Source organism: Thalassophryne amazonica, chromosome 12, assembly GCF_902500255.1.
Source record: "Thalassophryne amazonica chromosome 12, fThaAma1.1, whole genome shotgun sequence".
Classification (NCBI taxonomy): domain Eukaryota; kingdom Metazoa; phylum Chordata; class Actinopteri; order Batrachoidiformes; family Batrachoididae; genus Thalassophryne; species Thalassophryne amazonica.
In genome coordinates, this window is record NC_047114.1 from 77,364,856 (window position 1) to 77,391,786 (window position 26,931).

At 43.7% G+C, this 26,931-nt stretch overlaps 1 protein-coding gene across 1 annotated transcript in view; it reads right to left on the reverse strand.

Annotated features, from left to right (window-relative positions):
- Positions 1-1,133: 1,133 nt before the first annotated feature.
- abhd3 (abhydrolase domain containing 3, phospholipase) overlaps positions 1,134-26,931 on the reverse strand; it is a 39,651-nt gene continuing 13,853 nt past the window's right edge. The window contains exons 4-9 of the mRNA XM_034183894.1: positions 26,145-26,190; positions 11,112-11,224; positions 3,859-4,032; positions 2,627-2,675; positions 2,373-2,538; positions 1,134-2,200 (exon numbers count right to left, since the gene is read on the reverse strand). Of these exons, the coding sequence (XP_034039785.1) occupies positions 2,019-2,200; positions 2,373-2,538; positions 2,627-2,675; positions 3,859-4,032; positions 11,112-11,224; positions 26,145-26,190 (730 nt within the window). The 3' untranslated portion in view covers positions 1,134-2,018. The remainder of the gene's footprint in view (positions 2,201-2,372; positions 2,539-2,626; positions 2,676-3,858; positions 4,033-11,111; positions 11,225-26,144; positions 26,191-26,931) is intronic.

Sequence of the window (26,931 nt, forward strand, 5' to 3'; positions counted from 1 at the left end):
AACATGATGCCTGGCATTCACACCAAAGAGTTCAATCTTTGTCTCATCAGACCAGAAAATTTTGTTTCTCATGGTCTGAGAGTCCTTCAGGTGCCTTTTGGCAAACTCCAGGTGGGCTGTCATGTGCCTTTTACTAAGGAGTGGCTTCCATCTCGCCACTCTACCATACAGGCGAGACTGGTGGATTGCTGCAGAGATGGTTGTCCTTCTGCAAGGTTCTCCTCTCTCCACAGAGGAATGCTGGAGCTCTGACAGAGTGAGACCCTCAGGGTTCTTGGTCACCTCCGTGACTAAGGCCCTTCTCCGCTGATCGCTCAGATTAGACTGGTGGCCAGTTCTAGAAAGTGTCCCGGTGGATCCCAACTTTTTCCATTTACGGATGATGGATGCCACTGTGCTCAAAGCACCAGAAATGTTTCTGTACCCCCAGATCTGTGCCTTGAGACAATCTGGTCTCAAAGGTCTACAAATACTTCCTTTGACTTCATGTTTGGTTTGTGCTCTGACATGCACTGCCAACTGTGGCACCTTATATGTAGGCGCATGTGTGTCTTTCTAAATTATGTCCAATCAACTGAATTTACCCCAGGTGGACTCCAATTAAGTTAATTAAATCTCAAGGATGATCAGTGGAAACAGGATGCACTTGAGGTCAATTTTGATCTTCATGGCAAAGGCTGTGAATACTTATGTACATGTGATTTCTTAGTTTTCATTTTTAAAGAATTTGCAAAAGTCTAAAAAAACAAAACTTTTTCACAATGTTATTATGGGGTATTGTGTGTGGAATTTTGGGTAAAAATTAATTTCATCCATTTTGGAATACGGCTGTACCATAACAAAATGTGGAAAATGTGAAGAGCTGTGAATACTTTCTGGATGCACTGTACCGTAGAGGCAGTGGCACAAACAAAAAGACAGGAGTCAGAACTATAGTAAGCAGAGTTGAAAATGCTGAGATTTACTTTGGGAGTGACAAAAATGGACAGGATTGGGAGGGGAAAAGGGTGACCCCCTAAAGGCAGCAGCCAAAAAGAAGGACTAATCAGAGACATGATCACTTTGCTGTGATCTGTACACATTTGACAAACATACATGCAAATTATTTATTTTTCATTCAGTGACAACATAAACTGTAGCTTTGTGTAGCTTAGACCATTGCCCAGTTTTATCCTAAATTAAAACTTTATGTGGCTTAGCTTATGATGGTGCATCTTTTGGGTGACGGTGATCCCTTCTTCTGTGACTCCACTGGAGTGCGATGTGTCCTATCCTGGAGAGGCAGACTCTTGGATATTTTGCAGAGGATGCATCTCCAGGATAGTGGAGGGGTTGCTGTTCTTGCTCATTTCTTACTGACTGATACACAACCTTTCTACTGTGTTTAATCCATATTGGTTCCAAACTGTTTGAGTTAAACAGTTCTGACCTTGTGGTTAACCTTTCGAAGTCACCCAAGGTCAAAAGTCATGTGGCCAATAGAAATAACTTTATATTAGTTGTTCATAGTAGCCATAGCTGTTTCATTAATAAATTTGTCAAAATAGCCATACTTTTTAAGCATTGGGTCTAAAGTTTAACCTTGGCCTGCGACCTTGACTTTTAATTGATTTTTCCCAAAAATCTATTCTCTGTAACATTGGCTTAAATCATTCCACCAAATTTTTGTCCAAATCGAACCAATGAATATGGAAGGATTGAATCATGGTGATGAAAACAAAACACCCACCTGCTACCACTACAAACAGGTGTAAAAACTCAAAACTGAAAGGGATTAAGTTGACAGGACTGAAGGATGGGACACAATAAGGAGGACAAGAGAGAAGAGACAAAGCAAACAAAGGTCAAACAAAGAAAATGACAATCTTGTTGATAGAGAGGCCAGAAAGGTAAGACGGAGGTTGGACAAGAAATGAAGAGAAAATAGCTGTAAAATAAGAAAATGGTACAGAAGAGGACAGGACAGAACGACAAGGTAACGAAGTAAAATCAGACAAACACATTTTGAAGTTCTCCTATCACGAAAGGTCTCTGAGTCGACTGCCCTGTTCGATGACTGCCTTAGCAAACTGCTTGAAGACTCGGTCCATGTAAGTGCTCTGGCGGGGCCACAGTCCCTCCAGGAACCCAATGTGGCCACCACGATACGTGATGAGCAGGGCCAAGTTGGGGTTCTGCTTCACAGCTTCAACTGGAATGGCTGCAAGTAAAACAAAGCATTCAAGTCCTGGTCAGATATTCTGCCTAGTTAGTAGTATCTCTAAGGAATCAGGATGGTTGAGTATTTTTATTTCTTTATTTTTTTAATGGGGGAGGGGGTTTGTTAGAGTGTTCAAACTTGACAGGAAATCTCAGTGGTGTCCGCGACTCACCGTGAGAAGGAGAAAAGACATCATCAGCAGCGTTCAGACACAGCATTGGCACCTGCACGGATTTGAGCTTGTGGACCGGGCTGGCATCATGATAGTAGTCTTCATTGGTCGGATATCCAAACATTACGGAGGTGAACCTCTCGTCAAACTCTCGGATAGTCTTTGCCTGTTGCCATGTCGCAAGGCAAAGGAAACATGTCGATGAGATTGTAGGTGTCTCAACATATAATGCTGTTGTGGGAATCCGTTCCTACCTTCATGACATGATCAATGTCGTAGCACTTTTCAAGCACTCCTCTGTGTCTGAAGGTGAGAGTAAAAACCAGTGACATGAAATGAATTGCATCTGAAATATATAATATTCTAACAACACACTAAACAGTCAAGTGCAATAATCAAAGTAGCATTACTCTGCCTGCTCTAGCTCCTCCATCATAACATACCGGGGTATATGTATCTCTCCCTTAGAAAACAATCAGATATGCATCTAGATACATGGGCTACGATACAAATCAGGGGCGACAATTATCATTATGGGATCATTCGCTTTGGCGCGATACGATGCAATCCAATACAATTCTTTCTTTGACGGACATTTATTTTCCAGGATAAATGAGAATAAGCCAAAAGAGGCATTGTTTACCTACAAATACATATTTCACTAAAGATTAGGGATCTTCAGGTTTTTACTACTGTGTTGCATCCCACTCGCACCGACTCTGCTCACTTTTTGTTCACCACAGATACAAGGCAGTGGTGCGCCAGCCACAAGTGGCATAGTGTAGCAGGGAAAATGGGCATTTGCCTCCTTTCTTAAAGTGACTTTGCTGTTCTGAAGCTGCAACAGTCTCACGCTAACCACTGAGCATTTATCAGGATGTGAAGATATGTAAGTAGCAACAACTTCACTCAGCCAACAACACAAATTTTGTCTCATCAGCCGGTTCATAGTGCATGTAGATCAATCTAGGGGGCTGTGAATCGATGCAGTTGTATCGTTAAATTAAAACCAATTTCTGCTACATCATTTTGTAAAACCATTTATTCCAACTAAGGGTCACCATTTGGGGGGGGGGGGGGGGGGGGGGGTGCACCCTGGACATGCATCCAATGTATTGTAAGGCTGACACACTGAAAGAGAAGCTCAATTTAGAATCACCAATTCACCTAACCTGGATGTTTTTGAAAGTGGAAGGAAGCTGGACAACCCAGAGGGAACCCATGCAAACACGGGGAGAACATGCAAACATGATACGGAAAGGATCAGGTCACCAGTAAAGATGGGACCTTCTCATTTTGAGGCAACAGTGCTAAACCATACCTACTTGTCTCAATATTTTAAATGACAAAACTCCATATATTTTTGTTTTGCACTGATTCATGGGCACAGTCATGTGTTAATCTTGGTTATCTAAGCTCCCAGCATGCCTATCCAACTGGTCACCAGAAACTAGTTAAGACTGGTGCTATTCTGGCCCCTGCTGACCTGTGCACAGCAGCTTGTAGGCAGCCTGTGAGGTAGGAGTTAAAGAGGAAACGATCCAGGGGTTTCTCCAGGGACGCCGTGCACTCAAATACATCCCAGCCTGCTGAGAAAATGACAACCGCCTTCAGGCAAGTTTCCCTGCCCTTGCGTCCCAAGTAGTTGGCCAGCATCATCCTGAATATAGACAGAATGCAAGGAAAAAGGAGGACATAAAGTAGATGTTTCTTCTTTTTTACCTGTTTTTGAATTCACAGGATTAACGCTGTGAGGTAACAACACTGCCTTTGACGCAGTTAACAACTGGAATGAACACATGCTCATTCCACCACCACACAACTACACTCAACAAAAATATAAACGCAACACTTTTGGTTTTGCTCCCATTTTGTATGAGATGAACTCAAAGATCTAAAACTTTTTCCACATACACAATATCACCATTTCCCTCAAATATTGTTCACAAACCAGTCTAAATCTGTGATAGTGAGCACTTCTCCTTTGCTGAGATAATCCATCCCACCTCACAGGTGTGCCATATCAAGATGCTGATTAGACACCATGATTAGTGCACAGGTGTGCCTTAGACTGTCCACAATAAAAGGCCACTCTGAAAGGTGCAGTTTTGTTTTATTGGGGGGGATACCAGTCAGTATCTGGTGTGACCATCTTCAAAGGTCCGTTGAAGATGGCGCCGTTGTATGTGGCCTGCCGTCGGTATTCGCTTCTTTTAGTGTCGTTTTTATTGTTTTTACACTTTGTTGCATGGAATGTGTCACCGCTCCTGGTGTATGATCGCCAGACTCTTATCAGCGTTCGGGTTTCGCTGGAGAATTTCGCTGTTACTGGCTCGGGCGGACGGCCAGGGACGCGGCTGCCCCCGCCGCCTGTCTTAGCGTCCGTACCAGACTTTCTACGCCGGCCGCTTGGCGTGTTGCCTCGGCGTCTGCGTCGCAGAGGATGTGGAAAGAGAGGAGGAGTCCGTGTTCGGCTCAGAGTGTGCCTGGCTGTTTCCTGCAAACATGCTCCACGACAATTCATAGCCGGATTCTTCACACCATATGACGGCTACGACGTGTGGTGTTCCCTGAGTTTTCGCTATCGGTGGTTCCGGCCGGTTGTCCGGGGTGCCGGGTCTCCACTTCCGCGTCGCCGTCCTGTGAGGAGCTGCAGTCGTGGCTGCGTGCAGGAGAACCTGCGCCCGCTCAGTCGTGTCTCGCAGCAGACTGACGTGCGCTCAGTCCGTGTGGCACTCGTCAACACAAGGTCACTCACAAGTAAGACTTTCATTTTGAATGACTTTTTCTCCAGTCGTGATCTGGACTTTCTCCTGTTAACGGAGACCTGGTTGAAACCAGGTGAAAATAGCGCCTTTTCTGAGCTCCTCCCCCCCGGCTGCTCGTTTTTCAGCTCCCCGCAAGCATCAGATCGAGGCGGTGGTGTGGCCACGATTTTTAAAGACAGTTTTAAATGCCGATTTTTATCTTCTAATGTCTACTCCACTTTTGAACTTCAGTTGTTTGTGATGGAGTTCGACTGTCCTGTGCTCTGTGCTGTTGTTTATCGTCCACCAAAATTTAATAAGGGTTTTATTCAGGAGTTTTCTGAGTTTCTGGCAGATTTTATCCCAAAATATGACAAATTTTTGGTCTGTGGTGATTTTAATATTCATATCTGTTGTCCTTCTAATCAGCTGGCTGATGATTTTAAAAGCCTCCTGAACTCTTTTGGTCTAACACAAGTTGTGGATGGACCAACACATAATCTTGGACACACCTTGGACCTGGTTATTTATTTTGGGCTCTCAGTTTCACTTAAGGACATATCAGACATTGCTATTTCAGATCACTTTCCTGTTATTTTTGAATTTATTGCTCCTCCATCTGCTAGTAAGCCACTTGTTCCTGTCTCTTGCCGCCGTTTGGTCACCTGCTCGACAACGGGGGACTTTGCTGCTGCCTTCATGGACTCTCAGTTTTATGCCATGAATGGACTGGTTTCTCCATTACTCCCAGATAACATCCTCTCTTCTTTCCACTCTACATGCACAGTCATTTTGGACTCTGTTGCACCGATGCGCTGCAAATCCAGGAAATCAAAATCCGACCCTTGGTTAAATGCCACGACCCGTGCCCTCAGGCAACGCTGCAGACGGGCGGAGAGAAAATGGAAAAAGGACAAACTACAGGTGTCTCTGGGTTTTCTGAGGGACAGTCTAACTGACTATCAGAAGGCTGTGAAGGAGGCAAAAGCACAATATCTGTCTCATATTATTTCGAGCAGTTGTCATCGTCCCACTGTGTTATTTCAGACTATAAACTCAGTTGTAAATCCACACACCTGTTTTGTTGGACGCTACAACTACAACCTGTGAGGAGTTTCTTCAGTTTTTTATTGATAAGGTTTCATCAGTCAGACAGAACGCTGATCAGAACTGTAATGTTGAGTTGTCTGCTCCTCATGCACATTCTGCTGTGCTCGAACAGTTTGAGCCCATTTCTTTTGCATCTCTCGCTGATGTTGTAAAACACATAAAATCTACAAGTTGTCCTTTTGATGTTGTTCCAGCTAAGGTGCAGAAGGAGGTTTTTAATACTGTTGGGGCGGGTCTCCTAACTTTTATCAATGCTTGTCTTAGATCAGGGTCTGTTCCAGCTGCTTTTAAACATGCTGTGGTTCGACCTCTTCTTAAAAAACCTCACCTGGACTCATCAGTTTTATCCAATTTTAGACCTGTCTCTCATCTGCCATTTCTATCTAAGGTTTTAGAAAAGGTTGTCTTTTTACAGTTACAATCATTTTTAGAAGACAATCTCATCCTTGAAAAATTCCAGTCTGGGTTTAGATCGCGACACAGCACTGAGTCAGCACTTTTAAAAGTTCATAATGATATTACTCTGTCGGTGGATGCAGGGAATCCTGCTGTGCTGGTTCTGTTGGACCTCACAGCAGCCTTTGATACTGTGGATCACACAGTACGTGTTTCCCGGTTGGAACATTTTATTGGCATTCATGGTACTGCACTTGAGTGGTTTAGATCATATTTGGCTGAAAGGAGCTTTTCTGTCATGATTGGGGACCTTTCCTCATCAACTGCTCCTCTGTGCTGTGGAGTGCCGCAGGGATCTGTCCTTGGGCCGATTCTATTTTCTTTGTACATTCTGCCATTGGGGTCAATTATAACCCAGCACAATTTGTCCTTTCATTGTTATGCAGATCTGCAAATCTATCTGCCTGTGAGGACTAATGGGAGTGATGCTTTGTCATCATTATTTAATTGTATTCGTGATGTAAAGCAGTGGCTGTCCCGAAACTTCCTTTACCTGAATGATGGTAAAACTGAGATCATGGTGTTTGAGCGCACTGGCATACCAAATGTGGTAACACCAAATTTTGGTGCTTTGGCTAACTATGTAAAACCAGCTGTCAAGAATTTGGGAGTGATATTTGACAGCTGTTTGAGGTTCGATCAACAGATAAATTCTGTTGTCAAAGCTAGTTTTTTCCAACTTCGCCTCTTGGCTAAAATAAAGCACTTTCTCAGTAGACGTGATCTTGAGACGGCCATTCATGCTTTCATCAGCTCCAGACTTGATTATTGTAATGCACTTTATGCAGGCATTAATCAGTCGTCTCTTGTGCGTCTCCAGTTGGTGCAGAATGCTGCTGCTCGTCTTTTGACAAACAGTTCTAGACGTGAGCATATTGCGCCCATCCTATACTCACTCCACTGGCTTCCAGTTCGTTTAAGAATTGATTTTAAAATTTTAATGTTTGTTTTTTAAAGCTATTTATGGCCTTGCACCTCCCTACTTGTCTGAAATTTTAACTTTGCGCACCTACAGTAGGACGTTAAGGGCGTCTGGCCAGCTTTACTTAGATGTTCCAAGGTCAAGATATAAACGCTGGGGTGATCATGCTTTCACGGTAGCTGGCCCCAGACTGTGGAATGAGCTACCTCTTGAGTTACGTACTATTCCTGACCTAGCACTTTTTAAATCTAAGTTAAAGACTTATTTATTTAAATTGGCTTTTAACACTTAGTGGGGAGGTGACATGTTCTGTTTTTATGTTTTAAAATTTTATTTTGTGTTTTATTTTGTAAATTTGTGTTTTTAATGTTAAGCACTTTGGACACCAGTCGGTGCTGTAAAGCGCTTTATAAATAAATGTTGGTTGATTGATTGACCACCATTTGCCTCATGCAGTGCAACACATCTCCTTCGCATAGAGTTGATCAGGTTGTCAATTGTGGCCTGTGGAATGTTGGTCCACTCCTCTTCAATGGCTGTGTGAAGTTGCTGGATATTGGCAGGAACTGGTACACGGCCGTATACGCCAGTCCAGAGCATCCCAAACATGCTCAATGGGTGACATGTCCGGTGAGTATGCCAGCCATGCAAGAACTGGGACATTTTCAGCTTCCAAGAATTGTGTACAGATCCTTGCAACATGGGGCCATGCATTAACCTGCTGCAACATGAGGTGATGTTCTTGGATGTATGGCACAACAATGGGCCTCAGGATCTCGTCACGGTATCTCCTTGCATTCAAAATGCCATCAATAAAATGCACCTGTGTTCTTCATCCATAACAGACGCCTGCCCATACCATAACCCCGCCGCTATCATGGGCCACTCGATCCACAACATTGACATCAGAAAACCGCTCACCCACACGATGCCGCACACGCTGTCTGCCATCTGCCCTGGACAGTGTGAACCGGGATTCATCCGTGAAGAGAACACCTCTCCAACGTGCCAAACGCCAGCGAATGTGAGCATTTGCCCACTCAAGTCGGTTACGACGACGAACTGGAGTCAGGTCGAGACCCCAATGAGGATGACGAGCATGCAGATGAGCTTCCCTGAGATGGTTTCTGACAGTCTGTGCAGAAATTCTTTGGTTATGCAAACCGATTGTTTCAGCAGCTGTCAGAGTGGCTGGTCTCAGACGATCTTGGAGGTGAACATGCTGGATGTGGAGGTCCTGGGCTGGTGTGGTTACACATGGTCTGCGGTTGTGAGGCGGGTTAGATGTACTGTCAAATTCTCTGAAACGCCTTTGGAGACGGCTTATGGTAGAGAAATGAACACTCAATACACGAGCAACAGCTCTGGTTGACATTCCTGCTGTCAGCATGCCAATTGCACGCTCCCTCAAATCTTGCGACATCTGTGGCATTGTGCTGTGTGATAAAACTGCACCTTTCAGAGTGGCCTTTTATTGTGGGCAGTCTAAGGCACACCTGTGCACTAATCATGGTGTCTAATCAGCATCTTGATACGGCACACCTGTGAGGTAGGATGGATTATCTCAGCAAAGGAGAAGTGCTCACTATCACACATTTAGACTGGTTTGTGAACAATATTTGAGGGAAATGGTGATATTGTGTATGTGGAAAAAGTTTTAGATCTTTGAGTTCATCTCATACAAAATGGGAGCAAAACCAAAAGTGTTGCGTTTATATTTTTGTTGAGTGTACATATACCACTTCTTTATAACAGGGTGGAAATATAATATGATTTGATTAAAGGTGCACTTATTCACACATTTTCAATTTAACAGATTCTACATAGATTTGTCAATATAAATCATTGGGCATTAATTCCCAGAACAGATGTACACTGTATAACAGAAAAAAAATGTTTAGAAAAGTTTTAAGGCAATCGGCTACACAGCCATTTAGAACTTTTTGCATCGCAATGATCAACCTTTGGATCAACCAAAGTTTAAAGGTTTACTTAAAGTGATATGCTGCTGCCGAGGCAAATATATTTAATGGCCAAGTGGTTAATGTACTTATTTACACTGCATAAGGCTCAAAGCCAACCCTACTCATTCTCCACGTAATGTAGAGTTGCATCAGAACTTACATGTGCCGTAAAATGTCTGCCAAATCAACAAACAGATCCATCTAGGATCTGCTGTAAAAACAAAAAAAACAAAGGGACGAGCTGAAGGAATCTATATTATAATAGCCAAGTAGCCTCTGTGTACGTGTGTATGGCTTTGATCACAGCGAAACCAGGGAGAGCTGACATTAGCTGTTTGGTATGCTTTTGTATTTTGGGTCAAGAATGAATGCTGCAAAAACGGAAAGTTGACAGGACTAATAATTTTGGAGAAGCTACGGATATTAGCTAACAACACTGAATAATGGATGTTGCTAAGTACTTTCTGGACTCACCATTCCAGCAGGAGGTGGTAAGTCATCCTTATATTAAAAGCGTGCATGCAGTGAGTGATTTTATTTAGTAAGTTCAATGCAAGTACATAATATAATTTTAAATATGTTAAAAATACATGGATGACATAAGAAAGTGAAAACACTGATCTCTGTTGTGGTCCATTTAAAAATCAAATGACAAAATAGAAGTAAAAATAAAATAATAATGTGGATATGATAACAAGAACCTAAACAATTTATAAATACAATGAGACAGTAAATTAACATTGAAAACAACATAATTAACAGGAAATAAATGGGTTGAGTTCCTCTTCTAAAAACTGTTGAGGGCTAAGGTTCTAAAACATTCTGGACTCGCACGCCATTCCAACTCATGATATAAGCTTTGCTTAATTTATTATTGATTCAAATAAATTTAGCATTGCTTGTTTGAGCAACTTAAAAGAGTAAGTTTGTTGAAAAATAAGACTTTATGGTATTGCAGATTGTGAAATACCTTCATGACACTAACATTCTTATTTGGCTGAGCTGGTGATGCCTTATCTACTGGCACATGTACTGTGATCTCAGGAGGCCGGTGTGTTCCTCTGATTAATTGGAAGATGGCAGGTGGTAGAAAATTTGTGTATCATGCACCAATTTTGTGGAACACTCTACCAGCTGAAATTAAGCAGGTGTGCCGTGTCAGCCTTCAACACTAACGTCAGTTAAAGTGACATTTTTATTTGGTTTAACAAAATAAGTCATCGCCATAGCTTTATGAGATTAATATTTGGAAGCTGAACTGTATAGAAATATAATAACTACATTTTAACATGAAGTAATCACTTTTGTTCAAAATCAAAAGGAAACTGAGAAAATTCGAGAAGTCTGTGCAGGTGGCTGTTAGGTTTTTAAATGTTCTCAACTAGTTCTTTTGTACAGTGTAATAAGCATGAGTGAGGAGGACTGGGCACATTACTAATCTCACAGTGTGTAAGGTGACAGCTTTCAGTCACAGTGTGGGTTTTGTTTGAGAAATCCAACACTAAATGTCCAGTCAGCTGATAGCCAGCGTCTTCATTACCCGCCCATTGATACTCCAGCAGCCATGACTGCAGCAGCTTTGTTGGTCCTCTGGACGTGCTCAATAACAGTTTCCAGATCTTCTGTGTTGGCTGCACAGTACGTCCTGGGAGTCTAAATGGAACACAACACAACACAGTCCATTTTGGACATACCATATATATATATATATATATATATATATATATAAAGAGCATTTTTAAAAATCAAACCACGAGGCGCCATGTTCATTTACTCATGCACTGAGTTGTGGTCACTTGTTGTGGAAAAAGGAGAGAATGATGACCTGAACCAAGAGCAGGAAGCCACTATGAAGGTTGAACATAATGAAATGAAAGTGAGCTGAAAGCGTTTTTTTTTTTAAACCATAAAAGCTAAATGAGCCAAATGAAGGAATTTTTTTGTTGTTGTTGTTGCTGGTTTTTCACTAAACTCATCTTAAACAACCTGAATATTCCTGATACACACAACATGTTTAATAAATAGATTAAAAGTTTAACCAAGCTCCAGAAAACTCCACAGCCTCTACTCTGACTGATCTAGTTATATATCAATCAATCAATCAACTTTTTTTTTATATAGCGCCAAATCACAACAAACAGTTGCCCCAAGGCGCTCCACATTGTAAGGCAAGGCCATACAACAATTATGAAAAACCCCAACGGTCAAAACGACCCCCTATGAGCAAGCACTTGGCTACAGTGGGAAGGAAAAACTCCCTTTTAACAGGAAGAAACCTCCAGCAGAACCAGGCTCAGGGAGGGGCAGTCTTCTGCTGAGACTGGTTGGGGCTGAGGGAAAGAACCAGGAAAAAGACATGCTGTGGAGGGGGGCAGAGATCGATCACTAATGATTAAATGCAGAGTGATGCATACGGAGCAAAAAGAGAAAGAAACAGTGCATCATGGGAACCCCCCCACAGTCTATGTCTAAAGCAGCATAACCAAGGGATGGTCCAGGGTCACCTGATCCAGCCCTAACTATAAGCCTTAGCGAAAAGGAAAGTTTTAAGCCTAATCTTAAAAGTAGAGAGGGTATCTGTCTCCCTGATCTGAATTGGGAGCTGGTTCCACAGGAGAGGAGCCTGAAAGCTGAAGGCTCTGCCTCCCATTCTACTCTTACAAACCCTAGGAACTACAAGTAAGCCTGCAGTCTGAGAGCGAAGCGCTCTAATGGGGTAATATGGTACTACGAGGTCCCTAAGATAAGATGGGACCTGATTATTCAAAACCTTATAAGTAAGAAGAAGAATTTTAAATTCTATTCTAGAACCAACAGGAAGCCAATGAAGAGAGGCCAACACGGGTGAGATATGCTCTCTCCTGCTAGTCCCCGTCAGTACTCTAGCTGCAGCATTCTGAACCAACTGAAGGCTTTTTAGGGAACTTTTAGGACAACCTGATAATAATGAATTACAATAGTCCAGCCTAGAGGAAATAAATGCATGAATTAGTTTTTCAGCATCACTCTGAGACAAGACCTTTCTGATTTTAGAGATATTGCGTAAATGCAAAAAGGCAGTCCTACATATTTGTTTAATATGCGCTTTGAATGACATATCCTGATCAAAAATGACTCCAAGATTTCTCACAGTATTACTAGAGGTCAGGGAAATGCCATCCAGAGTAAAGATCTGGTTAGACACCATGCTTCTAAGATTTGTGGGGCCAAGTACAATAACTTCAGTTTTATCTGAGTTTAAAAGCAGGAAATTAGAGGTCATCCATGTCTTTATGTCTGCAAGACAATCCTGCAGTCCAGCCAATTGGTGTGTATCCTCTGGCTTCATGGATAGATAAAGCTGGGTATCATCTGCGTAACAATGAAAATTTAAGCAATACCGTCTAATAATACTGCCTAAGGGAAGCATGTATAAAGTGAATAAAATTGGTCCTAGCACAGAACCTTGTGGAACTCCATAATTAACTTTAGTCTGTGAAGAAGATTCCCCATTAACATGAACAAACTGTAATCTATTAGACAAATATGATTCAAACCACCGCAGCGCAGTGCCTTTAATACCTATGACATGCTCTAATCTCTGTAATAAAATTTTATGGTCAACGTATCAAAAGCAGCACTGAGGTCCAACAGAACAAGCACAGAGATAAGTCCACTGTCCGAAGCCATAAGAAGATCATTTGTAACCTTCACTAATGCTGTTTCTGTACTATGATGAATTCTAAAACCTGACTGAAACTCTTCAAATAGACCATTCCTCTGCAGGTGATCAGTTAGCTGTTTTACAACTACCCTCTCAAGAATCTTTGAGAGAAAAGGAAGGTTGGAGATTGGCCTATAATTAGCTAAGATAGCTGGGTCAAGTGATGGCTTTTTAAGTAATGGTTTAATTACTGCCACCTTAAAAGCCTGTGGTACATAACCAACTAACAAAGATAGATTGATCATATTTAAGATTGAAGCACTAAATAATGGTAGGACTTCCTTGAGCAGCCTGGCAGGAATGGGGTCTAATAAACATGTTGATGGTTTGGATGAAGTAACTAATGAAAATAACTCAGACAGAACAATCGGAGAGAAAGAGTCTAACCAAATACCGGCATCACTGAAAGCAGCCAAAGATAACGATACATCTTTGGGATGGTTATGAGTAATTTTTCTCTAATAGTCAAAATTTTGTTAGCAAAGAAAGTCATGAAGTCATTACTAGTTAAAGTTAATGGAATACTCAGCTCAATAGAGCTCTGACTCTTTGTCAGCCTGGCTACAGTGCTGAAAAGAAACCTGGGGTTGTTCTTATTTTCTTCAATTAGTGATGAGTAGAAAGATGTCCTAGCTTTACGGAGGGCTTTTTTATAGAGCAACAAACTCTTTTTCCAGGCTAAGTGAAGATCTTCTAAATTAGTGAGACGCCATTTCCTCTCCAACTTACGGGTTATCTGCTTTAAGCTACGAGTTTGTGAGTTATACCACGGAGTCAGACACTTCTGATTTAAAGCTCTCTTTTTCAGAGGAGCTACAGCATCCAAAGTTGTCTTCAATGAGGATATTGACGAGATACTCTAACTCCCTTACAGAGTTTAGGTAGCTACTCTGCTCTGTGTTGGTATATGACATTAGAGAACATAAAGAAGGAATCATATCCTTAAACCTAGTTACAGCGCTTTCTGAAAGACTTCTAGTGTAATGAAACTTATTCCCCACTGCAGGGTAGTCCATCAGGGTAAATGTAAATGTTATTAAAAAATGATCAGACAGAAGGGAGTTTTCAGGGAATACTGTTAAGTCTTCTATTTCCATACCATAAGTCAGAACAAGATCTAAGATATGATTAAAGTGGTGGGTGGACTCATTTACTTTTTGAGCAAAGCCAATAGAGTCTAATAATAGATTAAATGCAGTGTTAAGGCTGTCATTCTCAGCATCTGTGTGGATGTTAAAATCGCCCACTATTATCTGAGCTAAGCACTAAGTCAGACAAAAGGTCTGAAAATTCACAGAGAAACTCACAGTAACGACCAGGTGGACGATAGATAATAACAAATAAAACTGGTTTTTGGGACTTCCAATTTGGATGGACAAGACTAAGAGACAAGCTTTCAAATGAATTAAAGCTCTGTCTAGGTTTTTGATTAATTAATAAGCTGGAATGGAAGATTGCTGCTAATCCTCCGCCCCGGCCCGTGCTACGAGCATTCTGACAGTTAGTGTGACTCGGGGGTGTTGACTCATTTAAACTAACATATTCATCCTGCTGTAACCAGGTTTCTGTTAGGCAGAATAAATCAATACGTTGATCAATTATTATATCATTTACCAACAGGGACTTAGAAGAGAGAGACCTAATGTTTAATAGACCACATTTAACTGTTTTAGTCTGTGGTGCAATTGAAGGTGCTATATTATTTTTTCTTTTTGAATTTTTATGCTTAAATAGATTTTTGCTGGTTATTGGTAGTCTGGGAGCAGGCACCGTCTCTACGGGGATGGGGTAATGAGGGGATGGCAGGGGGAGAGAAGCTGCAGAGAGGTGTATAAGACCACAGCTCTGCCTCCTGGTCCCAACGCTGGACAGTCACAGTTTGGAGGATCCAAGAAAATTGGCCAGATTTCTAGAAATGAGAGCTGCTCCATCCAAAGTGGGATGGATGCCGTCTCTCCTAACAAGACCAGGTTTTCCCCAGAAGCTTTGCCAATTATCTATGAAGCCCACCTCATTTTTGGACACCACTCAGACAGCCAGCAATTCAAGGAGAACATGCGGCTAAACATGTCACTCCCGGTCTGATTGGGGAGGGGCCCAGAGAAAACAACAGAGTCCGACATTGTTTTTGCAAAGTTACACACCGATTTAATATTAATTTTAGTGACCTCCGATTGGCGTAACCGAGTGTCATTACTGCCGACGTGAATTACAATCTTACCAAATTTACGCTTAGCCTTAGCCAGCAATTTCAAATGTCCTTCGATGTCGCCTGCTCTGGCCCCCGGAAGACAATTGACAATGGTTGCTGGTGTCGCTAACTTCACATTTCTCAAAACAGAGTCGCCAATAACCAGAGTTTGATCCTCGGCGAGTGTATCGTCGAGTGGGGAAAAACGGTTAGAGATGTGAACGGGTTGACGGTGTACACGGGGCTTCTGTTTAGGGCTACGCTTCCTCCTCACAGTCACCCAGTCAGCCTGCTTTCCCGACTGCCCGGGATCTGCCAGGGAGGAACTAACGGCGGCTAAGCTACCTTGGTCCGCACCGACTACAGGGGCCTGGCTAGCTGTAGAATTTTCCACGGTGCGGAGCCGAGTCTCCAATTCGCCCAGCCTGGCCTCCAAAGCTACGAATAAGCTGCACTTATTACAAGTACCGTTACTGCTAAAGGAGGCCGAGGAATAACTAAACATTTCACACCCAGAGCAGAAAAGTACGGGAGAGACAGGAGAAGCCGCCATGCTAAATCGGCTAAGAGCTAGTAGCTACGCAACCTAGCGGATTCCTAAAAACACACAAAGTGAATAATGTGTAAATAATTTAGAGGTGATTCAGCAGAAGGAGTGCCTTAATTAAGGCACCAAACAGGCCATGAAGCAGCACAGGTAACGCACAATAACAGCGAACGCACGACAACGGTGCTAAAATAAAATAAAAATCAACTAAACACGCTGTGGAGCAGCACAGGTAACGCACGACAACAGTGCTAAAAAAAAATAAAAACGAAAGCGTTAGCAAGCTAGTTAGCTTGCCAACGCTGATGAAAGTTAGCTGATAAAAGTGCTCCGTCGCGATGTTTCGACCGTTAGAGGTCTTCCTTAGGCGTTGGAGCACAGTAAAAAAGTAAAAAAAAAAGTAAAAAGTAAAAAAGTCTTGAAAAAGACTGTTAGTTCAAAGTCCAAAGCAGCAGGTAGCAGTCTCTGTGTAAACAGTCCCAACAGAGAGCCAAAATTCTGATGCAACGTCTTCCTTCCAACCAAAATCAAAAGGAAATTGAGAAAATTCGAGAAGTCTGTGAAATTAAGTGTATACAGCCTGGTTGTCTCCCAGCTGGGCGCCTCTAGCATTGGCTGCTAGCAGCTGTAGACCTGACTCAAGGTTATCCTGTTAGCTTTAGCTTGTTTGGGCAATTCCAAGATAGAGGCGTGTTTGGGCTTCTTTCAGCCCGCCCAGGTCACGTCTGTCTTGCTCATGCGCTACCTCTTTATCCATATATGGGTTGTCCAAAAGTTACATACGCGGAGTTAGGTACTATCAAGATGGCGCCATTTGAAACCACCCCATTTGTGCTTCAAATCATCAGCTCTTCATAAAACCTATGACGCCATGGAGGGTTTGTCCAGTGTATGTACAATCTATGTATAATGTTGCCGCAGAGCACAGGTGTGAGACACATGTGAGGAAATTAAGGTCAGACAAGCACATGTGGACACATGACCTGCTTACACTCCATTACATAACAGATACCTCTGGATTAGGATGCAGCGAGTGTCAACCAAAAAGTCATTTTGACAAAGTGAAGCCCGACACTGATGATTACATCAGCACCTTTGGCATTTAACCAATGGTCGTTCCCATTCTCAAGTTGCTGAGTTACTGCTGTCCCTTAATGCCAGACGCTCTCTGATAGTACAGCGCTATGTAACACATCATGCGTCTGATTATCCATGTTATAAAATGAATCCAACACAATTGTATGGCACAGATTCATTTGAGTATCTTCATAGTAATGCAATGACTTTATAACTGCGTGTTTCTGTTATGGGACTATGCTTATGTAGTAATTTCACATGTAAATATGACTGTTTTGGGTTGTGTTTGTTTTTAATCATTGGGGCAAACTCTTTAAAATTGAACTGGAAGCTGTTTCATGATGCAGGGCAAGTTACGGTTCTTAAAAGTTAATTACACAAGACACCCCGCTCTTGAAGGAACCACTTCTCAGTATGCTGCTCTACAATGCACCGCATTAAAATTCAAGCAGCAACTCAAGCTGAGTAAATTTCCTTCTCTGGAGTGCTCCTTTGAAGACTGTTTGTACTTTGCTGTGGCAGCTAAATTTTAAAATAAAATGTTACTTTAAAAAACAAACACAAAAATATCAACAATATTAATGCTAATTTGCTTGCACATTCAGATGTTATAACAAAAATTAAAGAACAAATCTGAACAGACTCGAACGTCAACATTGTAAAACTACTTTCAAACAAAACTTGAACGTCGTAGCCTCTTCACGAGGCTGAGAACTGGGCCACTTGCACTTAGGATGGCGACCAAGGCAAGGCATCATTCACACAGAGGCCTTTTAAAGCACTGGCCTAGTTAAACAAATATTCACACTACATGACCACAGAGAAAACACTCAGTGGTGTACAAATCCTAAACCACATGCATAAAATATAGTCCAATTCATATCTGACAAGAAGGGCAAAATGTTGTGAAAGTGTAGTGACACGGACCCACAACAGGGGGCGCAAATGAACGGTCAATAGATGAGCCAAAAAATAACAATTTAATGTTGTGAAGGTGCACAACGAATACACAGACAATCTCAGAATATGATTACAGTCAATCCACAAAGGTGACGTGTGGGCAGGCTCGAGGATAGAAGACGTCTGTCCTGAGAAGAGCCGGAACCACACGATTTCCGCCGCCACCGAACCTGGTGAATACTGGAGCCGCCAAGTCCCGAATTCCCAGGTGATCACCGTCCCCGACTGTCGGATCTGGTACTGCTGGCGAAGAACAAAGACAGTCAAGTGTGGGTGTGTGTACACCCAGTAACAATAACGGTGGGAATGCCACCTCCACCTCTCACTCAATATGCTGATGAGTACCGCAGTGATTCCTCAGGGGAAAAGAGTGCCGTCCTGCACTCACTCAGCCCCCACAAACTAAGGACCGGTACTCCTGCAAACACTCACAATAGGCAGATTATTAGTTACCACAAATGGCTGAGGATATTACCTCCAATGAAGTACGATATCTCGGCGATGAGGTGGAGATGACGTCTGGGTTTTATGGAGTGGGATGATGAAGAATGAGTGACAGCTGTCAGGACATAATGAGTAACAGCTGTCACTCCCGGCTGTGTCCGTGGCGGCAGCGCCCTCTCGTGCCTGAAGCCCGCACTTCAGGCAGGGCGCCCTCTGGTGGTGGGCCAGCAGTACCTCCTCTTCTGGCGGCCCACACAACAGGACCCCCCCCTCAACAGGCGCCTCCTGGCGCCCGACCAGGTTTATCGGGGTGTCGGCGGTAGAAATCGGCCAGGAGGGCCGGATCCAGGATGAAGCTCCTCTTCACCCAGGAGCGTTCTTCGGGTCCATACCCCTCCCAGTCCACCAGATATTGAAACCCCCGGCCCATTCGACGGACGTCCAGGAGCCGGCGCACTGTCCAAGCCGGCTCCCCGTCAATGATCCGGGCAGGAGGCGGCGCCGGACCGGGAGCACAGAGGGGTGAGGTGTGGTATGGTTTGAGTTTGGAGACGTGGAACACCGGGTGGATCCGCAGTGAAGCTGGGAGCTGGAGCTTCACTGCGGCAGGGCTGAGGACCTTGAGGATGCGAAATGGGCCGATGAACCTGTCCGTCAGTTTCGGTGACTGTACTTGTAATGGGATGTCCTTCGTCGACAACCACACCTCCTGCCCGGGCTGGTATGCAGGGGCCGGGGACCGCCGGCGGTCTGCATGGGTCTTGGCCCTCGTCCGGGCCTTCAACAAGGCAGAACAGGCGGTGCGCCACACCCGACGGCACCTCCGAAGGTGGGCCCGGACCGAGGGCACACTGACCTCTCCCTCCACCACGGGAAATAATGGGGGCTGGTACCCCAAACACACCTCAAATGGGGAGAGGCCGGTGGCAGAAGACACCTGGCTGTTATGCGCATACTCGATCCAGGCCAGATGGTTACTCCAGGCCGTCGGGTGCGCGGATGTTACACAGCGGAGGGTCTGTTCCAGCTCCTGGTTGGCCCGCTCTGCCTGTCCGTTCGTCTGTGGAGGGTACCCGGACGAGAGGCTCACGGTGGCCCCCAGTTCCCTGCAGAAACTCCTCCAGACGTGAGAGGAAAACTGGGGACCACGATCCCAGACTACGTCAGTGGGTATCCCATGCAGACGGACGACGTGGTGGACCAGGAGGTCCGCTGTCTCCTGGGCCGTAGGGAGCTTCGGGAGGGCCACGAAGTGGGCCGCCTTGGAGAATCGGTCCACTATCGTGAGGATGGTGGTGTTGCCCTGGGACGGTGGGAGACCCGTGACAAAATCCAGGCCGATGTGGGACCAGGGGCGATGAGGCACAGGAAGCGGTTGGAGCTGACCTTGGGACTTCCTGTGGTCAGCCTTGCCCCTGGCACAGGTGGTACAGGCCTGGATGTACTCCCGGACGTCGGCCTCCATAGACGCCCACCAGAAGCGCTGCCGGACAACTGCCACGGTCCTTCGCACCCCTGGATGACAGGAGAGCTTGGAACCGTGACAGAAGTCCAAGACTGCAGCCCTGTCCTCTGGTGGGACGTATAGCTTGTCTTTTGGTCCAGTTCCCGGGTCCAGGCTTCGTGCCAGGGCCTCCCGGACGATCTTCTCCACGTCCCAGGTGAGGGTGGCCACGATAGTGGACTCAGGCAGGATGGGCTCCGGTGGATCCGACAGTGCAGTTTTGACCTCCTCTTCGTGTACCCGGGACAAGGCATCCGACCTCTGGTTCTTGGTCCCGGGGCGATAGGTGATCCGGAAGTCAAAACGCCCAAGGACAGTGACCAGCGGGCTTGCCTGGGGTTCAGCCACTTGGCGGTCCTGATATACTCCAGGTTCCAATGGTCAGTGAAAACCGTGAACGGCACAGACGCTCCCTCCAACAGGTGTCTCCACTCCTCAAGAGCCTCTTTCACCGCAAGGAGTTCTCGATTGCCGACGTCATAGTTCCGTTCAGCCGGGGTCATCCTGCGTGAAAAGTAGGCACACGGGTGAAGAACCTTATCAGTCTCTCCGCTCTGGGATAGCACGGCTCCTATCCCTGAGTCAGAGGCGTCCACTTCAACCACGAACTGGCGGCTAGGGTCGGGCTGCACCAAAACTGGCGCAGTAGAGAACCGTCGTTTCAACTCCTTGAACGCGGCTTCGCACCGATCCGACCAGGTGAAGGGGACTTTTGGAGAGGTCAGGGCTGTCAGGGGGCTAACTACCTGACTGTAGCCCTTAATGAACCTCCTATAGAAATTAGCGAAGCCGAGGAACTGTTGCAGCTTCCTACGGCTCGTTGGTTGGGGCCAATCTCTCACCGCCGCAACCTTGGCCGGATCAGGGGCGACGGAGTTAGAGGAGATGATAAACCCCAGGAAGGACAAAGACGTGCGGTGAAACTCGCACTTCTCGCCCTTCACAAACAGTCGGTTCTCTAACAACCGCTGCAGGACCTGACGTACATGCTGGACATGGGTCTCAGGATCCGGAGAAAAGATGAGAATATCGTCCAGATATACGAAGACGAATCGGTGCAGGAAGTCCCGCAAGACGTCAATATGCTGATGAGTACCGCAGTGATTCCTCAGGGGAAAAGAGTGCCGTCCTGCACTCACTCAGCCCCCACAAACTAAGGACCGGTACTCCTGCAAACACTCACAATAGACAGATTATTAGTTACCACAAATGGCTGAGGATATTACCTCCAATGAAGTACGATATCTCGGAGATGAGGTGGAGATGACGTCTGGGTTTTATGGAGTGGGATGATGAAGAATGAGTGACAGCTGTCAGGACATAATGAGTAACAGCTGTCACTCCCGGCTGTGTCTGTGGCGGCAGCGCCCTGTAGTGCCTGAAGCCCGCACTTCAGGCAGGGCGCCCTCTGGTGGTGGGCCAGCAGTACCTCCTCTTCTGGCGGCCCACACAACACAAAATTTCCCTGCACCACCACTACCATCTGATCCAAGATTAGGAGCTTCTTCTTTTTGCTTTTGTTACATTTTAACTTATTTATTTTGATCAGACCACAGGTGACTTCAGATTTTCTGTAATTCCCAGACTGTAATTCATTGTTGCTGTTTTTACTCGTTTCGGAGTTCCTCTGACTTATGTTCCGAAGCAACTTGTATATGAAGAAATACTGAATTATCATCAAAGGCACCATCTAGATCAGAGGTCTCAAACTGATTCCAAAAAGAGCCAAGAGAGTGTGGGTTTTCTTTGCAACCACCCACTCCACCAGGTATGATTAACATCACGTTGAGCAGATGGAATCAGTTAATCAGTGAAATCACCTGTTCCTTCCTGGAATCAGTTTGAGACCTCTGATCTAGATGCATCATAAGCTGCTCATATATAGCAAACAATACTCTGTGACTCACACTCTGACTTAGAAGGTGGTGGTAACACACCATTAAGATGGTTGCCAAGTGCCATAAAACAAGAAGAAAAAGAAGATGAAGAAGAATCTCTGTGTGAGACAAACATTCTTAGTTTGAGAAAATTTGTAAATTTAAGAAATCATGCTCTCAAACTGAACGCCCATGCTCGCTAAGAAAAACAGTGAAAATAACTTTCATACTTTGCACAATATTTGTTTGGACTGAGTGAGACAACAAAAAAAGACAACTTCTTCTTCTTCTTTTGCCTGCTCCCGTTAGGGGTCACCACAGCAAAGCAACTGTTTCCATCTCACCCTGTCTTCTGTAACTTTTTCTGTCACACCAACCACCTGCATGTCCTCCCTCAGCACATATGGTAAACCCCCTCTTTGGCCTCCCTCTTCTCCTCCAGCCTGGTGGCTCCATCTTCAGCATCCTTCTTCCTATAGTCCCTCCTCTGCACATGTCCAAACCATCTCAATCTCACTTCTCTGACTTTGTCTCCAAACCGTCCCACCTGAGTTGTCCCTCTGATATGTTCATTCCTAATCCTGTCCATTCTGATCACTCCCAAAGAGAATCGTAACATCTTCAGCTCTACCACCTCCAGCTCTGTTTCCTGTCTTTTTGTTAGTGCCACTGCCTCTAAACTGTACAACATAGTTGGTCTCACTACTGTCTTGTAAACTTTCCCCTTCACTCTTGCAGATATTCTTTGGTCACAAATCACTCCTGCCACCTTTCTCCACCCTGTCTGCACTCTTTTGTTCACCTCTCTACCACATTCTCCATTACTTTGGACAGTTGACCCCAAATATTTAAACTCATCTACTTTCAACAGTTCTAATTCTTGTAACTGCACTATTCTACTGGGCTCCCTCTTATTCACACATGTACTCAATCTTGCTACTACTGACTTTCATTCCCCTTCTCTCCAGAGCACATCTCCACCTCTCTGGGCTAGACTCACCCTGCTCTCTACTCTGGATACAGATCACAATGTCATCTACAAACATCATAGTCCATGAAGACACCTGTCTGATCTCATCTGCCAACCTGTCAACCATTGTGAACAAGAAAGAACTCAGAACTGATCCTTGGTGTAATCCCACCTCCACCTTGAAAGAGTCCGTCATTCCTACTGTGCAACACCAACACATGTCCTGCACTACCCTCACATTCAAACCTTTAATAATATTGCACATTTACCTCACCTGTGACTGTCATTTCAGTGGCCACAACAAGCAATTTACTTGCATACAAGTTCGTTAGCTTGTACTCACAAATGCTGCCTGTGCACTGTAAACAAATAATGCATCAATTAAATTAATTTTGCTTCTTGTTGCATTAAGTCATAGTACCACATTTCAAAATAAGTGCAACTTATAGACCAATACAACTTAGGATTTTCCTCGTCATGAAACATTTTTTAGACAGATGCGACTGTCATCCAACTTATAACCCAAAAAATATAGTACTTTCATTTCACCAGCGTAAATCCAGTTGTCCACTGATTGGAACAGTTTAAGCTCAATCTACCGCTAACAAATGTACTAAAAAAAAAAAACAGTACAGGAAATTCTCATATTTGACTGTGATGCCAGTAATGACATTGTGATTACTTTCAGAGTCATGTAGTTGTGGTAGCCAAGCATTCAAGTGAGCTTTGTTCCAGTGCTGAAGGTTCCCAGTTCAAGGCCATCCCTAATGTGGCATTAAGTCAGGAAGGGCATCCTGCGTAAAACTTGTGCCAAAATAAACCTACTTACATGTAGTCATTATAACCAATGTTTGGAAAACGCTGCTAATGTACAGACAATGAGAAGAGACAAAATAAATGGTGAGTATTGACTATTAGAGCTCAGGTTTTGTTGGCTGAATATACCAGACTGTAAGAGGTCAGATTAAAGCAGGTGTCAGAATGCCATGTGCTTAAACGAGGTCATGTTTCTGTGGATTGGCATTAAAATGCAGTGTCAGTCTACCACTTAATCCCCCGCTTTGCAAAAACACTGTGTGCAGGGGCTTTTTTCTGGAGCTGTGGCATGTGTGCAGCAAACAACATATTTCATGCTGTGAGTTACTTCTACTGCAGAACAAACTAAAACAGCAAATGAGATGCTCTTAATTTCTTTTGTTGTTTGCAGACTGCATAAATGTCTTTCTTTCTGGGTATGGGCAAAATAAATGGTTATTTGTTAATAGCACAAAGCTATACAACAGGTTTCGGAGAGATTTACTGATACAGGCCTAATCTGCTTTGGTTCTGAGACCAGGTCTGACGGGACTCTAATGCATATAAATTTGGTGTAGACAATATAATCTAAAATTTATATCACAGTCAAGTCATTTTTGTTATGTTACAACCTTATTCCAAAATGCATGAAATTTAGAATGTTTTCCTAAAACTTCTACACACAATACCCCATAATGACAACATGAAAGACTTTTTTGTTTGCAAATTTATTAAAAATATAACAACAAAAAAAATAAGAAAAAAGAAATCACATGTACATAAGTATTCACAACCTCTGCCATGAAGCTCAGAATTGAGCTCAGGTGCATCCTGTTTCCACTGATCATCCTTGAGAAGTTTCTACAGCTTAATTGGAGTCCAGCTGGGATAAATTCAGTTGACTGGACATGATTTGGAAAGACACACACCTGTCTACATATAAGGTCCCACAGTTAACAGCAGAGGTGAGAGTAAGTCACCATCAAGTAACTCTCAAGTCAGTCAAAGGAATTCTTTGTAGACCTCTGAGACAGGATTGTCTCGAGGCACAAATCTGGGGAAGGGTGGAAAAACATTTCTGATGTTTTGAAGGTCCCAATGAGCACAGACAATTTGAATGTTCAATTTTCAATTCAATTTCAATTTATTTTCCTTTATATTGCGCCAAATCACAATAGAGTTGCCTCAAGGCGCTTCACACAGGTAAGGTCCAACCTTACCAACCCCCAGAGCAACAGTGGTAAGGAAAAACTCCCTCTGAGGAAGAAACCTCAAGCAGACCAGACTCTGCTTGGGCCATGCTACAGACGCAAATTACAGAACAGTTCACAAAACAAATATACAGGAAATGCTGTTGGTGCACAGGACAGGAGGGTCTCCAACACAAGTACCACACCCATCTCTGGATGGAGCTGCACCTAAAACAGAGAGAAAAAACAATCAGGCATCAAAAAGACAAGAAATACTGTATAATTTGTCAGCAGTAAACAACAAGAAAGCGTACAGAGACATCCTGGATGAAAACCGGCACCAGAGCCCTCTTGACCTCGGACCTGGGCGGCGGTTCATCTTTCAGCAGGACGATGACCCTAAGTACACAGCCAAGATATCAAAGGAGTGGCTTCAGGACAACTCTGTGAATGTCCTTGAGTGGCCAGAGACCAGATCTGAATCCGAATGAACATCTCTGGAGAGATCTGAAAATGGCTGAGCACCGACGCTCCCCATCCAACCTGATGGAGCTTGAGAGGTGCTGCAAAGAGGAATGGACAAAATTGCCCAAAGATAGGTGCACCAAGCTTGTGGCATCATATTCAAGAAGACTAGAGGCTGTAACTGCTGCCAAAGGTGCATCAACAAAGTAAAGCAAAGGGTGTGAATACTTACGTACACGTGATTTCTTAGTTTTTTATTTTTAATAAATTTGCAAAAATTAAAAAAAAAAAGTTTTTGTGTTGTCATTATGGGGTGTTGTGAGTAGAATTTTGAGGGAAAAAAATTCATTTACTCCATTTTGGAATAAGGAGCAACACGTGGAAAAAGTGATGTGAATGCTTTCCAGATACACTGTAAATTCATTTTCATGTCTGCTCAAATTTAAGTTAAAATCTGGATGAGAAACGTTATGAATCAAAGATTTTTGCAGTTTTACATTTAACAAATTAGGGGCTATGTTTAATTAACAATGGCAGTGCAAAAGTCTGCGGGTTCACACAACAGAATCACCTTTTAACCATTTCCATGAATATTCTGACTTCATGTGAAACCTATTTCATTGCCAGTTACATCTATAATAAAAGCATTTTACGGGTGTTTATGATTATCACAGTGTCAGTGCCGCAATGCAGAACTGCACAGAAAAGATTATCAATTTCCAAATTAATAGTTATTTGACATTGTTTTTTGTTATTTTTCTCTGCATTCTTTTTTTTTTTTTTTGGCATCATGAAAAGAAAGGTCTTTTTCACATGGTTTGCTGATTTCTGAGACATGTTAGATTCTTACCAGCAGTGTTTCACCAGAAACCCCTCTGTTGTTGAATACCACACACCTGTAATACACACAACATATGCACTTGTTAGTTATCCTTTAGTGCTAAATGTGAGCATGAATCACTACGTGTAACGATTGAAACGAGGACAAATTTTATATTTTCCTATCTAATCAAATGTACACATTTTGTCTGGCACAATAACATTTATTGTCTCTCGTGAAGCCGTGTCATTTATTTTGTCAATACAAGTTAAGACCAACGTGGCTGAAATTATATGAAACAAATGCTGTTTAGTTTATAAAATAATAATAATTTGGGAACATAATGAGATGTGCAGGGAGACACAGGTGTTGGTACTGTAGAGTGAAGGCATCAGTATCTCTCTTTTTTTGGCCCACGTGTCTCCCCATCATCTAATATCTGCCAGAGTCAGACCTGCTGTTTCTATTGGTGCAAATCAGCAGCAGGGTGGAGCGAGAGAGGGTGGTTGATTGGGGGGGCTGCACTTGCTGCAGCATGGACTCAGAACCTGGTCTGCGCTACGCTGCAAAGCTTGTGCAAGGATAAGCTGTAATTCATTAAACTACAAAGGCAGGGGTAGGGGTGCAAGATGCTGATTTTTCCTGCTATCTTCTTGCACCTTCCTAAATCTAGGAGAAAGAACAAGTGCAGACAATACAGAGAGGTTGAGATTTGCAATCCTCTGCATCGCTTACAGCCTATGTTTACTATTTACAAAAGCAGCTTGGATTCACACATCATTCATGCACATCTTCACTTCAAATCTCCCCGATGCAG